This window comes from Marmota flaviventris, chromosome 2 (genome assembly GCF_047511675.1).
Source record: "Marmota flaviventris isolate mMarFla1 chromosome 2, mMarFla1.hap1, whole genome shotgun sequence".
Taxonomy (NCBI): Eukaryota; Metazoa; Chordata; class Mammalia; order Rodentia; family Sciuridae; genus Marmota; species Marmota flaviventris.
In genome coordinates this window covers 12,970,069-12,985,134 of record NC_092499.1, presented here as the reverse complement: position 1 = coordinate 12,985,134, position 15,066 = coordinate 12,970,069, and the positions used below count along the sequence as shown (strand labels likewise).

Here is a 15,066-nt window from a genome sequence, read left to right as displayed (position 1 = left end):
AACATCGTTGTTTGCCTTTGTGAATTCAGCCACAAGATAATCAAAATTTGCTTGTATTTATGCTGCAGATGGTTTTTCAAATTGTGGAGTCATTTTAGAGTGACGGAGAAGTTGCAAAGATGGTACAGAGAGTTCCAGATACCTGGCACCCCTGGCATCTGCCCTTAGCCACAGCCGTCCCGCGAGCTCCGTCCATCAGTGCTAAGCCGGGCCCTCCTTCAGGTCCCCCAGCTCCCATCCAGCGTCTGTCTGTCCCAGTCCCATCCAGGACACCACACGTGCTCTCCTGTGAGAGTTTCTCAGACTTTGTTTTCCGTGGGACTGGCCGGGTATTGGCTGAGGCCCCTCGGTTAGGATTTGTCTAGAGGCTGGACCTGGCTTGGGGTTGGGGAGGAGGACCACAGAGGTCAAGGCCATTCGCATTGTCTCTTCAAGGGCACAAACTGTCAGCATGACCTCCCCTGGAGATGCCGACCCTGACCACCTGCCGAGGCCTGTGCCAGGCTCCACTCCCCTTCCCCCTCCTCTTCTGAAGAGGTCCCTGTGCTCCATCCTCTCGGAAGGACAGTTAGACTCTGCCTCCTTGACCCAGATCTGTGGGAGTCACCCTTCTGCACAGAGACCGCTGTATCCTCTGCCTCTTTATTTGTTTAATCATCACTCACATCAACACGGGGTCATGGATTCCTACTTATACTCTGGGTCTCAACATGGTTCCACTGTGGTTGATTTGTCGCTCAGGTTGTTCCAGCTCTGGCCACTGGGAATCCTTCTGTTGGTTCCCGTGTCTGCTGGACACCGCATTACTCTGTGTGTGTGTCCGGGTGTCGTCTGTCTGTCTGTTGGAGCCCTTCCTTACTGTCCAGCCATCAAAGAGTCCACAGCCTCACCTGGTACGAGCCTCACCTCAGTCCTGGGACCAGCATTTCTCTAAGAGCCCGGCTTCCCTTTATCAGAGAAGGAGCCTGGACACCAAGCCCAGGGCGCGTGTGTTCGCTGCTGCCGGAGCGTCATGGCTCCCAGGCCGGAGGGTGGCTTTAACAAGGGAAACCCCCTGTGAGCTGCCTGTGGTTCCCGGGGCTGGTTCAGGAGCGGTGGGAGCCCAGGCTGTGATACGGACGAGCACGTGGGTGGCCGGGCACCTCCCCAGGCAGGGTCCAGGGACACTCAGCCCATTCACTATTGGCTTGGCGAAAACCTGCCGATGCCCTCTTGTCCCTTCTGATGCCAGGGAACTGCTGTCCTCAGCTGTTCCGAGGCCACAACGGCAGAGGCCACTGAGCCGGGAGGAGCCTCTGTGGGCTGAGCCCGGTCTCCCAATTCTCCTAGACCCCGCAGGACGGGGCCGGACCTCCACTCCACAGTGGGAATCTCGGCTCTGCCGCCCAAGGGCCCGTCCTGAGCAGCATGGCTGATTGAATCCACCACGGATCACCTTCAAGGGCCTTAAAAACACAGCCCTGTCCCCACCAACCTGGAAATGCCAGTTTCTCTGGTTTGGAGAGGGGCCTTGGCCACCCGTGTGGTTTTGAAGCTTCCGGGGAGGTCCAAAAACACACCGATGGCTGAGCAATGCCACCTGCGCCATGTGTGGTGTGGCAAGCGTCACGGCAAAGGTGGGCCTCGGTTTCCCCAGATGTAAAACAGAGCGCCAGGCCCTGGTCCTTCCTTCCTCCCAGTCCCTGGGCCTGTACACGTCCCCCAGCTCTGTCAGGGCCAGGACCGGGGACACGAGGCCCTTTGCCTCAGGTTTGCCCACCCACGTCCCCTGTGACCAGGATGGGCTCTGGCCACTGGATCTGCCTCCTGTCATGGCAGCCTCTGCAGCTGTGGCCTCAGAAGAACCGGCCCCTTCTGTTCCTGCCCTAATGGGCATGATTGGAAAATTTCCCCTCGCAACTGGAAAATAATCCTAAAATAACAAAAATGGAAAAGCAGACAGATCCGGCCTGGCAGCCAGGAACGACAGTGAAAAGGCCACGCATGGGATCCCGCTCCGAACAGGGCTGGGAGGGCAGCGCAGTGGCTGAGCAGTTCTCTCCTATACGTGCTCCGTCCCAGCTCCAGCCACAGTACCCGAGGCACACGGGGTGGACACCCAGGGCCAGCTGTGCCAGCCTCCTGGAGTGCATGAAGGTGTCAGGAAACTAACTCTCTGGCAAGTCTTTGGATCCTGGGGAAAACCCGAGGGGCACTGAAGGCTGGTAGAGCATTTCACAGAAGGAAGGGATCCTTCACCTACCCCTAACTACAGACTGGGAAAAGCCAGCTCAGAGAGGGCAAGTGACCTGCCAAAGGCTGCAGAGCAGACTCGCACCAAAACCAGGAAGGACACAAGCGTCCCAACTCACTGATCTGGTGTCTGTGTGCTCTGCTGGGCTGTGTGGAGAGGGTTCTGATGGAATCCACGCTTTTCAAAGGAAATTGAGTCCCCAGAGTGGCACCCTGCAATCTCTTCAGTTGAAGGAAGAGGAACTTCTGCTGTCCAAGAGTTCCTAACGCAGCGCACTGGGGGAGTGAGCAAGGGAGAAAAAGGGAAGAGAGGGAACCGGCGGCTGGCTCAGACTGACGTCAGCTCAAGCCAGGCATGACCCGGAGGAGAGGTGGGTGAGGACGTGGCTGCTTGTTGGTCTCTTGGGAGCAGACGGGGTCCCGCCGTGGATGAGCTGTGGGCTGCTCCGTGCTCAGCGCCCCAGGCGGCCTAGGCCAGAGTCCACCTTGCCTGGCCCTCCCTGGCCAGCCCTGGCCAGCCCCGGGGTCCTGGCTGTCCTCCTGCTCAGGAGCTTGCTGTCTCCTGGTCCTGGTCCCCTGTGTTCAACCCTGTGCCTTTCTGATTCATGAACAGACAGGGCAGGAATGCAGGGGCTCCCTGCCCTTTGTCCTCGGGGCTGGGGGCCTGGGGAAGGAAGTCACTCTTCAGAAGTCACCTGTGCAGCTGCGTCTTGATCCCCCGAGGCCTGGGCCAGGGGTTTGCTTTCCGCTTCAAGTGACATCACACCTGCTTCAGCCATAAGGGCATGGTTATTTGCCTAGTTGAGAAGTCTGGAGGTTGGGTCCAGGGCGAGTTACCAACTCACTGATATCTTCAGGTTCCCACTTCTTTCCACCTCCTTTCTCCCATCTTCAGGGTATTGGCTTTTGGGTCTGCAGATTTGCTACCTCATGGTTGCAAAACGACAGCTACAGCTCCAGGCATCTCACCATTCAAATGCAGGAGGTTAGAGGCAAATGATTTTCTTCTCCTAGGCTCTTTTTGTTAGGGTGCATTTTTTTTTCTGTATGCCTTATTGGCCACCCCTCACTGTGAGGCAGGCTGGGGAAAAGAGTGAGCAGTATAACCATGATTAGTGCCACCCGATATGAAGGACCTCCTGAGTCAGAGCGTGTAGACCCAGATCAGAATTAGAGTCTGTGACTGTCGCAGAGAGGATCTATCATGATCCCAGCCTGCAGGGGAAGAAACAGCCTTGAGGGCACTTAAATTGGTGTGGCCCACTAAGCACCAGAGCCAGCAGGCTGAAGTCTTCCAAGAAAGGGCCCCAAGGCCTGACACTCGGGGCCTTCCCCATGGCCACCCACCCTGTCCCTGTCTCTACCCCGCAGTGGGCATGACCTTCCGTGCCTTGGGCCGGACTGGTGCCATCTGTCCAGCTCAGCCTGGAGCCTGGCGTGGAGGACACACTCACGGAACACTGGCGGGCTGGTTGGGTGGCGGGTATGTACTATGGTGTCACCACCACCCTGTCCTGCTGCTGCCACTAACAAGCCCTGTGACCTGAGGAGGTCTTTTTCCACCTCTGGCTGTAAAGAGAGGGGCTGGGCCACACTGAGCTGAGTCTCCCCAGTAGCCCCTTGCAGGAGGAAGAGAGGAGGGGGTCCCCAGAGGCTGCACCCTGTGTCCACATGCCGTGGCAGGATCGTTACTATGGCAACGTGCAGGGTCTTAAAACCCTCACATTGTGCGTGCTCACTGTTGTGTGGGTGGGCCCAGTTCCTCTGGTGTCCTGGGATCAGCTGAGTACCCTGAGTCCTCTGTCAGGTCCGCTGGAGCCAGACGGTCTCCAATGGCCTTGCTCACCGTCTTGTGGTGGCTGCCAGCTGCTGGCCGGGCTGCCTGACTGCAGCAGGACAACCCGGGCTTCTTCATATGACAGCCGCGGTCCAAAAGGCCCAGCATGGGAGTGCGTGCCCCAGGCCCGGCTCAGAACCCCTCCCTCTGCTGTGCTCTGGTCAGACTCAAGGCCACCCTCCCACGGCTGGGAAGATGCTTTCTCCCTGTTGAAGGAGCAGTGAGTTGGACTTGGGGCCGTTTTCAGTCTGCCCTCCAGGTGACTGATATCTGAGTCCTTTTTCCTCTCCTTGTGGTCCAGCTTCAAGGGCAGCAGTGATGTCACTGGTGCTGTTACTGATTCACCCAGTGGGATCTCGCATTTAGACTCTCAGCCCGTGGCTGAAGCCCAGTGACTGGCCGTGGCCTGTGATCCTGATCCTAGAGCTGTTGTATCATGGAGTGCACACAATGGCCCCGCATTTTATCTTCACGATCAGTGATCCTCTCACCCCAGATGATGGGTACTCCTATGCCCGGGTTCAAATGAGGAAAGCTGGACCCCAAGAAGTGGAAGGAACTTGCTAGTGGGGGGCGGGGCTGGAGTCCACGGGCAGGAGGAACAGTGAAGGGGGCCGGAGGATCTGCATGCGGAAGCTCCGGGTGTGGAAGGAAGAGCCCTGGGTGTCCAACCAGTTCCTGAGCACCCCGTGCACTCACCTGCAGCCACCACCATGGTGACATCTCCTCTCCTTCCAGCGTAGTGGGAGCTCACCTGTGATGGGAGGCGGGGGTGCAAGGAGCTCACAAACATGGTTTACATGGCACTGACTTTGGCTGAGCTGTGCATAATCTAGAACATTCTTCTGCTGCACAGTGATGCTATTTTTGAGGTGCTGCCGTGATGCCTTCCTGGAGGGGACAGAGCAGACCCTCGTATTCCCGTTGGCTAGGGTGCACTGTGCCCAGGTTCCGCTCACAGAGGACATCTGACAGCCTGGGCCTCGCCCCCAGCACCTGGGCAGGAAGCCTCAGAGGACACCTCCAGCCAGGCCACACGCAGACTCCCTCCCTCCCTCCCTCCCCACCAGGCTCACAGCCTCCCTGCCCCCCCATCAGCACCTTATCATGGTTTTCAGATAAGAGCACTGTGACTCAGCCTGGGTAAAGAGACAGCAGAGCAAGAGCTTTGTGGCCGTGCTGCAGGGTGGGTGATGGGTGCCCAGAACTGGGCCTGCAGAGTCCAGCTGGGGAACTTTCCAATTCTTCTGACATCCCGTCCCTCAGTGAGCAGATCCGGGCGCAGTGGCAGAGACGTGAGATGCCTCACGGCAGTGGGGATCCCAGGGCCCGAATCCTGCTTCTGCCCTTGCCCTTGGCATGACCTTGGGTTTCCACCCAGAGCCACAGACCCACCCCAAGGTGGGAGAACCCAGAGGGCACGCTGGCACAGAGCCAGGGTGATGGCTGCTGTCACAGTGGGATGCTCCTCCCCACCCCTGCTCCTTCTCTGTTGCTCCTACGGGTGGCTTGGCTGCCTCTTGCCCCAGATCTGTGAGTCTTGTCTTCCCAACTGCATCAAGGAAATCTGACTCTTTCCCCACAATGAACACATGCTGGTTCTAGATGGAGCCGAGCCTGGGGGGCAGAAGGAGCAGACGCAGGAGTGGAGGGGGCTAGTGGAGCATGTGTCCTCCAGCGTGGGGGGGGGGGTGGCGCTCTTGGCAACGTCCCCAAGCGTTTCCGGCAGGCAGGGCTTGGTTTCATTTTTTCTTTCTGCTGCGTGGCCACAGGTGTTATGCCCACTTACAGATCAGAACACTGAGGCTCAGGGAGGTCACACTGTTACCAGGGTCACAAGGTGATGCCCAGCTGCTCGGGGCTGCCTGGGAGCTAAGAAGAAATGCAGATGGCGCCCTCCCGTCGGAGGAGCTCACGACCTGTGCTGTTCCGTCCTGTCTGAGGCCCTCCGTCTTCTTTTTCTCCCTCTGCACAACCTGAGGGTGCAGAGCAGGGTCCGCGTCTGAGCAACATGGAAAAGTCGAGAATTAGTTATGTCCTGGGTGTACTGCAGAGTGCAGGGGCGAGGTCCCCGTGGAGGCTGGCCACCACGATTTGTCATGAGTCACCCTGAGGAGAGATGATAAGATGATAAGCAAGGGTCTTCTACTTAATATTCCTATTTTATTTTGGAAATCACAATTATCAGCGGCATCCCTACCGACGGTCCTGACCACCCGTTTGAGAAGCACTGGCTGGCGTCCTGCCGTTCCTCAGAAGGGCAGGGAGCTGGCCATTGCCCCTGTGTGGGGCAGGAGTCCCCCTCCACCGTGAACCTCACCACACACTCACGGGGTGCACAGTCCCAGAAAGGCAGAAACTCTGGTTTGGTTTCAGCTCAGGAAGGTGCCAGCCCCAGCTCCCACCGGCTCAAGGTCAAGGGTCAAAGTTTGTTTGCTGGCCTTCCCAGGGGCCTGACCGGCTCCTGTTCTGTCTCTTTTGGTGTCCGGCTCAGAGAGACCCTAGGGGCACCCGGAGTTCACTTACTGCACACGTACACTCACACTCATTCACACATGCACATGCACACATGCGCGCGCGCACACACACACACACACACTAATACCAGTTCTTCCACGCCCTGGATGTCCAAAAACTCAACTTGGGTCCTACCTACAATCAGCACAGACCCCATAAGTTAAAGGACAAGGCCCCGCCACACTGCCCCTCAGATGCCTGCCACAGGTGGGGTCCCTGAGCTACCCCCACTTCTGTCCAGTGTGATACAAATTTGGGGATTCAAACAACTATGTTCAGGTCTGATGGAACCCCCCAGAGCTCACTGGAATTCATAATTCAAGGACAGTCTCATCACAGAGGATAAAAGTCAGGACCCACTGGTGGAAGAGGCACATGGTCAGATCTGGGGCTGGTGGGGCACTGAGCTCCCGTGCCCACTCCCTGAGGGCCAGGCGCATGGCTCGCCTGTGTGTTTCCCAGCCCCACGCGCCTGCGCTCCCAGCCCAGAGGTCCATGAAGGCTTCTCTTCATAGGCCTGATGGGCTCCATCACTGGCCTGGGGCGGGGCACCTCCAGTCTGCTCCCCTCCCCAGACAGAGGCGGCTAGAAGAGCTGACCCTCTAGCCCAGTGCTGGGTCTTTCTGTGGTGGCCATTCCTCAAAACCAAGGCCTCTGGAGTCACCTGTGGGCTCAATCTCAGGTGTGAACAGAGGGCTCCTTAGGCGTGATGGACTCCCCTATCAAGAAATTCCGGGGTCTTCAGAGCTCTGTGCCAGGACTCAGGAACCATGATGTGTTCTCTTATGCGACCTGCTCACCCACACGCCCATTCACACTCCCGCTGCCTTGCACACTCGGGTTCCCTGGGCCTGGGGGTGGGAGACAGCTTGAACCTCTGAGGAAGAGGCACAGCAATCTCTTCTTGAAAGTCGAGTCCCGGGTCAGCTGAGTTCAGGGGAACACTCAGGGTGCCGTGGTGGGAGCCCCAGCATTGCCCCTGAGCAGAGAGCAAGGGCCGCTGAGGCACCTGGGACTGAGCCCAGCCTCTGCCAGGCCCCCTTCCACCTGGCAGCCCTCAGGAGCAACCCTCTCGCCTCCCTCCTCCCTGCGCCCGTCTCTCCTCCTGCTCTGCTTGTGGAAGGGGCTGTGGAGCCACTTCCCACCGCAGTTCAGTGACTGACAGATTCACCATGTCACCTCTCGGGAAGGGCCTTGCACACTCTTAGACAGCAAGCCTTGAGCCGATGGTGAGGCAGGGGGACATCGAGTGTCTACTTTAGAGTCCAAGGGCCTGGGCTCAAACCTCATCCTCAGCACCTCCTGCCCTGTGACCTTGAACATTACCTGCCTCTCTCTGCCTCAGTTTCCTCATCTGTGAAATGGGGACATGGCCTTCCCCATAGATTTAATAAGAAATAAGTGAGACTGGGCTTGGGGAGAGTAGGGAGGCACACAGGTCAGCTGCTACGAATCAATAGTAGTAATATTATTACTATGTTTTATTAATAATTGCAGTAGTGGTTATAATGCTAGCAATATAGTAAGATCAGTAACCAGTAACGACGGCAGATGACCTGGAGCCTCGCGGGAAGTGCTTCTCCAGAGCCTCCCAGGCTTGAGGCCACGTGCTTACCCTCTGGGGTGTCCCATGGCCCTACACCCAGCCTGACTTAGCAAGGTGGGCCACAGTCCTGGCTGGGGCCCTGGGGCCGGAGTGCAGGAGACTTAGACTCCAGGGCAGGGAGTGGGGAGGGGGCCCTCTCCTTCCCTGGAGGCTGTGCCCCAGGAGTCGGGAAGGTTCCCAAAGGTGTCACCTGGGAAGGAGGTATGAGCTTGGGCAGGGCCAGCTGAGTCTGAAATGGACATTGTAAGGCAGCAGTTTGTGACAGACAGCAGAGAGGCCTCTCCCCTTGATCGCCCCAGGGAGACCACTGCCCGTGGGGACCCCCCTGGAGTGGAACCATTGCCTGAGCCAGAGATGTCAATAAATCCACCAGCTATGTTCAGGCCTCAGCTCACAGATCCACCCCCGGGTCAAAGCAGAGGCAGGTTCCGGTCCAGGGGAGAGACTCTGTGGCAAGACAGAGTCAGGTCTGCCGGCCCTGGGGTCTGCGTGGAGAAGCCCATGTCAGGGGGTCCTGAGCACCAGTGCCTGTGTCCGGGCTGGATGCCAGTTCTGTGCCCACAGCTGGGAGGCCTTGGCAGGCTAAGCTTCCTGAGCGTCCTGTGGCTCAGTCAGCTGTCACACAGCCTGAGGGAGCAGGTCCTGGGTGAGCAGGGACAGCCGCGTCTCTTCACCTGTAAAGTGTCACCATGGAACCAGTTGAGAAGATAGAATCTGTTACTCTATGCCAAGTGTAGTGCCAGTTCCTGCCACCACGAGAGTTCCTCGTAAATACTAGCTGTCTTTGTTTGGGCATAGAAAAAGAAAAAGTGTGAATGGATGATGCCTTGACTGTCCCCCAAGCCCACCCCCCCAGATCTGCGTGCTGGGGGTGGGGATGGACATTCACCCTGACTCCCATGCTACAGGGCACATCAGAGTGGCCACAGCCCCCCTGCAGAACTGCATGGCAGGGTTCAGGGTTTCAACCCCTGGACCCCGAGACCGAGTCTCTCACACCCTGAAGGAACATCCACTTGGTGGGCAAATGAGGAACTGGGACTAAGGAGACTCCATCAGGACGTGGGCCAGAGCCCAGATCCTGGGAGGGGTGACTGACCGCCTCACCTGCCTCCTGCCCTGGGAACCTGCGGATGACTGTGGCTCCCTGATGTCCTTCTGGCCTCCCCCAACTGTGGTTCATGGAGCTGCCTCTTCTTGGTTTCAGATGTTCCTGGTCCGCAGGGACAGCAGCTTGAAGCGCCTGGTGCTCTGTGTCCACTTCCCTTCCCTGAGCGACAGCTCCTCCGAGGTGCTCGAGTACACCATCAAAGAAGAAAAGTCGCGTAAGTACCTGGCTTCTTGCTCTCCTGGGACCCCTCGGGGCTGCAGCAGCAGCAGACGTGGCACCTGCTAACCACAGCTCTCCTGTCTGCGCCCACAGGGTCTAAAATTAGAAGGGGACAAACTGTCAGCCTGCTGATGTTACCTGGCCAGGCTGCTTCTGAACTCAGCTTGTCACACACAAGTCAATGTTAGTTTCCAGTCACCCTCATCGGAGCTGTTGGCTTTGCTCTTCGTGGGCACAGAGAAGCCTCCCTGGTTCACTTAGCACAGGATGCTGGGGCTGGGGGGAAGGGGGGAAAGAAAATGCCTGGGCCCTCAGAATCAGCTGGGCACGCTCTCAAGCCATGTTCTGGGACCAGCTCTTTAACCTCTCCAAGCCTCAGAGGTCTCTTCTGTTAAATGGACATAAGAGTCATTTCCTGCTTGGATCACAGAACTTTGCGAGGGTCAAATGGGCAAGCCCTTTGAAAGTCAAAAACCCAAAGCAGGCGTGGGCCTCCTCTGAGAGCTGGTTAGGGGTCCAGTTCAGGGTAGGTTTGTACTGATAGAAAACATTTTGGGCCCCTCTTGACCTCTGGGCCCCTGAAAGGGCTTGCCCCTCATCTATGGGTCACATGCACACACTCCAGGCATTAAACTCCAAAAAATGTTTATTAAAAGAACCCGTGGAGGCTGGGATGGTGGCTCAGTGGTAGAGCACTTGCCTAGCATGTGTGAGGCACTGGGTTCGTTTCTCAGCACCACATATAAATAAATAAATAAATAATCCCATCAACAATAAATATTTTAAAATAATAAGAATATTTTAAAAAAAGAACCCATGGAATATTCCAGGCTCTGGCTTGGTTTACATCATCTCAGAAATGGGGCCTTTTTACCCTTCATTAGCCACTGAATGACTGCAAAGAAGGGCCCTTGAATATTCCCCAGTGCTTGTTTCTCAAGAAACATTTGTACGGACAGAAGGAAATGCAAAGAGGAATAAGAGGGAGTCCCAGCCGAGGGGTCCCCAGTCAGGTTGAGGGGGAGACTTCCCAGGATGGGAGGGACAGCCCTCACCTGCTGTGTGGTGAAGCAGGTGGTACTGCAAAGGAGCCCCTGGGAGGGCTGTGGCAGGGGCAGATCACTGTGGGGAGGACTCGAGAGGGTGTCTGCTAGAAGGACTGAGGTGCGTCAAGAAATCAAAGGCATGCTTGCAATGGGTTGGCAAGGCAAGGCTGTACTTCTGCAGAAAGGTGCCCCGAGCCAATCCGGCCAGCAAGCACACCTGTGCAGGCTGGCCACCTGCTTTTATCTCTAGTGTAGTATTGCCCCTTGCTCGATAGGAGGAGTTCATGGTTACAATATACGTGATTAGCTAATTAAAACTGAGGAGGGCACAGGAAACAGGCTATAGTTGTGATCAGGTACCTGTTAGGGAATTTCAAAATGACTACATTCCCCGGGACACCGTGGCGCACACCTGTAATCCCAGTGGCTCAGGAGGATGAGGCAGGAGTTCAAAGCCAGCCTCAGCAACTTAGCGAGGCCCTGACCAACTTAGTGAGACCCTGTCTCTAAATAAAATACAAAAGAGGCCTGGGGACGTGGCTCAGTGGTTAAGCATCCCTGGGTTCAATCTCTGATACAAAAAAAAAAAGGCTCATTCTCCACAAGATTTCCTAATTTAAATGGTTCCATTATACATTGTAGAATTTAAGTTACAGTAAACATGTTTGTGTGTTACATTACAGGTTTAACTTTGATAGAAAAGAAAACATTAATTTTACAGTGTCCAAGACAAGGGAGGATTCGGGCTGGGTCCCAAAGATGTATGAGTTCAATTAAAGTCTGATTTTCTAGAAAGCAAAAGAACTAGGTTGCTTTTCCTGTTGGGGAGGGTCTTTCCACAGAGACCCAGGCCACGCAGCATGGGTAAAAGCACATCTCACTCAGCGCGTTTGACACTTGGTTATGGGGGAGAGGCACTGCTCCACTGCTGGGGACACAGCAGAAACAAGAACTCCTTGCCTCTCGGCATATGGTTCACATGGAGGGAGAAGACAGTAAGCAGTAGGGACACAGGGTGACTGTCAGGTGGAGAGTCACAAGTGGACCTGGAAGGATCCCATTTCTTCACACACAAGAGTGCTTGTCCTTCAGGGACCCTAGCTGAGTGACTCTGTCACCTTTCGCATGCGGCTGAAGTTTCTCAGGGTTGGGTCCAGGGGCCCCCCACAGGCTGGAAAGGGAAGAAGCTTGTGGGAGGGTCTTACTACCAAGGCCTGGAAGTGGGTCTGCCCCTGTGACTGCATTTCATTGGCTAGAATTCAGTCACATGACTACACCTAACTGCAAGGGAGCTTGGGGGATGTAGTCCAACCATGAACCACAAAATGTAGTCCAACCATGGGGTACCCAAGAAAAAGTACCCTGGATGAAGTGCTGGAATCCTGCTCCCTGGGCCAGGGAGTAGGAGTTTGGGGCTGGGGAAAGGGCAGTTCATTTTTATAGATGACCTAAATGACGGTCCCTCCTGTGGAGTCCAGGAGGGGGGAAAGTGTGGGGTGTTATGGTCTTTCCAGACCAAGTACACACACAACCCCCCTGACTGCAGAGGGGTGGAGACACTCTCTTATTGAGAGAAACCAGGCTTTCTGGGACGAGGCTTCCAAATGTTAGGTACCTACAGTCCTTTTGGAACCCAGGAACCTCCTGGGCCTTGAACTACAGCAGCAACATTGGAAAGGTGGCTGAGAGTGGGGCGTGGTGCTGTACTCTAGGAGCCTGGTGAGAGAGAGTTGTTCAAGAGCAGGGAACAGAAGGCCTCTCTCCAGGGGAATTGAGCTGGACCCGCAGCCTGGCTGGAGTTCTGCTCATCTCTGCCCACCCAGCAGTCTAGGTCCGGTTCTCTCCAACCCAGATGCAGTAAGCTCCCTGGAAACCAGGACGTCAGATCTGATTCAATGTCTCACTTTCAGTGAGGAACCTGTCCAAGGAGAATCAGAGCTGGGCTGTTACAGGGGTCATGACAGCTTTTGTTGAGAACCATTGCAACAGGGGAGAAGAGACCTCAGTAGTGGACTGGCCCAGTTCTGAGTTCAGCATGGGCAAGTGGGCATTTATAACCAAGGAGCAGGTAGGGGTCAGTGGATGGAAAGTCACTCAGAGGACATGAAGGGCAAAGAATGATTCTGGCTAACCCCACCTACCAGGAGTCTCCATTCTTCAAGGTGTCACCTGAGGAATGGTGAAGGATGAGGAGCCTGCTCAGATATTGAGGGTTATTGGTGAGTGGGGGCGGAGGCGCTTGCTCAATTGACCTAGCAGAGTTCTTGCTAAAACTGGATTTTCCAAGGAAGTACACAGATGGGCCTAGAGAAGGCCCAGGAGCCCAATTCAAGTTTGGTGGAGTAAAGAAGTTTTGTGTCACCCCAGGGACAAACCAGGGCATTCGGGGATGGAAAGAGCTTACTTCCCAGTAAGGTAAGAACCAACCTCCTTGGTTCTTGTCTGTCTCCCAGGGCATGCGGTAGAATCTCATTTTTCATTTTAAAACTTTTAAAAATGCAGTGCACAACTTTGCTGGGAAGACAGCGCCAGAAGCCCCCCAGACTGCCTGACCCTCCCCGTCCTTCTCCTGGGTGTTCACCCCCCACACTGGGTGTGTGTTGTATTCCAGGAGCTGGCGTGTGTTGTATTCTGCTCTGTCCCTACACGGCATCTTCCCAGGCTGGCCACCAGGGCAAACCCAACAAGGGCACAAGAACAGCACCTGGGGTGTCCTTTGCTTTGATGGTTCATGTCCCCCTCTGCTCCCTCCTCCTGCTGCCCTCCTGAGCCCTGGGCTGTAGCCTGGGCCATGGAAGCCCCACAGCCTGATTGAATCCCAGCTCTGCCTCCTCCTCTCCAGGCCCTAGTGTCCTTGCTGTGACATGGGGATGATGACGGGGCCTCCTCCGCAGGGTCCTGGGAGGAGTGAGCCTGTCCAGAATGCCTTGAACTCAAGACGCTGTGGCTGTGGTGGCAGAGGAGGAAGTGGGCGAGGGAAAGACCCAGGCCTAGAACTGGCACTGGTGTTGGGGTTCCCCACCCAGAGCAGAGGCGAGGGAAGGAGACAGGGGCTGCCCCGAAAGTGAGTGGTCAGCAACCTCTGTGATCTCACTCTGTTTTCTTGGAATATCTGTTTTGGCCACTTCTGTGCTTCTGTGGGCTCAGAGTGTCCCCTAGTGTCTTGTGAAGAGTGTCTTTGAAAAACCCTGAGCCAGTCGGCTTGGGCCAGTGTTGCTGTGGTGACAGACAGACAGCCCTAAACCCTATGGCCTTGCATAAAGCAGCATAGCCGTCCAACTGTGCCTGACATGTACGTTCTTGTGCTGTCCCTCACTGGGATGGCTGCTGGGTCTTTCGGGCACATTTCCTCACTGGTGCAGCACCCATCCGGGGCAGTGGGAGGGGCAGAAGACAGAATCCCAGGATGGCTCTGGAAGCCCACAGATGACAGGCACCACTTCCTAGAATAGCTTATGCACCAGAACAGGTCACGTGGCCGGGCCAGACATCATCAGACGAGCAGAAGAATCCTCCCGTGCACGTGTGAATGGCAGGGGCAACTCTTTGGAAAAGTAATGCTTGGGGAGGGGCCAGAGAAGCAGCAGGAGAGATCAGAGCAGGAGCTGTACAGAAAGGCCTAGAAGATTCTGGGATGGGTAGGGGCTGGGCCAGCTCCTGGCTGACAACCCTGCCCTTGATGGCCGAAATGAAGCACTTAGTCAGTATCGCTACATGTTGAGTATCCCTTCTCCAAAAGGCTTGGGACCAGAAGTGTCTGAGACTTTGGATTTTTTTTTTTTTTTTTTTGCAGAGTTTGGAATATTTGCATATATGAAATGAGATGTCTTGGGGATGGGACCCAAGTCTAAATACAAAGTTTATTTGTTTCCTCTTCACCTTATGAACATAGCCTAAAGATCATTCTACTCTGTGTTTTCAGTCTCTCTCTGTTTTGGTTGCGACACATCCAAAAGGCCAAGCATGGGATTTTCCAGCTGTGGCATCAAGTCATCATTCCAAAAGTTTTGGATTTGGAGCATTTTGGATTTTTAGGTTAGGGATCCTCAACCTGGACCTACTTTTTCATTAATGGGCTTTAAAGATGGTGACAACACACGCCTACAATCCCAGCAGGTCAGGAGGCTGAGGCAGGAGGATTGCGAGTTCAAAGCCAGCCTCAGCAACCGTGAGGTGTTAGACAACTCAGCGAGACCCTGTCTCTAAATAAAATACAAAACAGGGCTGGGACGTGGCTCAGTGGTTGAGTGCCTTGGAGTTCAATCCCCAATACACCCCCGCCCCCCCCAAAAAAAAGATGGCAACAATGACAATCATGGGATGTTGATTTTCTGCTGACTGATAAAAGCAAAAAGAAAACCAATCTGCCTGTCCCTGGAAGAGGAACTGTGAGGCCGTGCGGGCGGGTGTGGTCTGGCCTGTACTGCAGGGAGCCTGAGCTGAGCCATGGCCCCTCTCACCTGCTCCCTCTTCCCTCCTGCACAGCTGACCCTGGCTT

At 55.6% G+C, this 15,066-nt stretch overlaps 1 protein-coding gene across 1 annotated transcript in view; it reads left to right on the top strand.

The window, feature by feature from the left end:
• The window catches only part of Rin3 (Ras and Rab interactor 3), a 107,168-nt gene that overhangs the window by 29,603 nt on the left and 62,499 nt on the right, over window positions 1-15,066 (top strand). Inside the window, exon 3 of the mRNA XM_027931640.2 lies at window positions 9,400-9,517. Within this exon, the coding sequence (XP_027787441.1) occupies window positions 9,400-9,517 (118 nt within the window). The remainder of the gene's footprint in view (window positions 1-9,399; window positions 9,518-15,066) is intronic.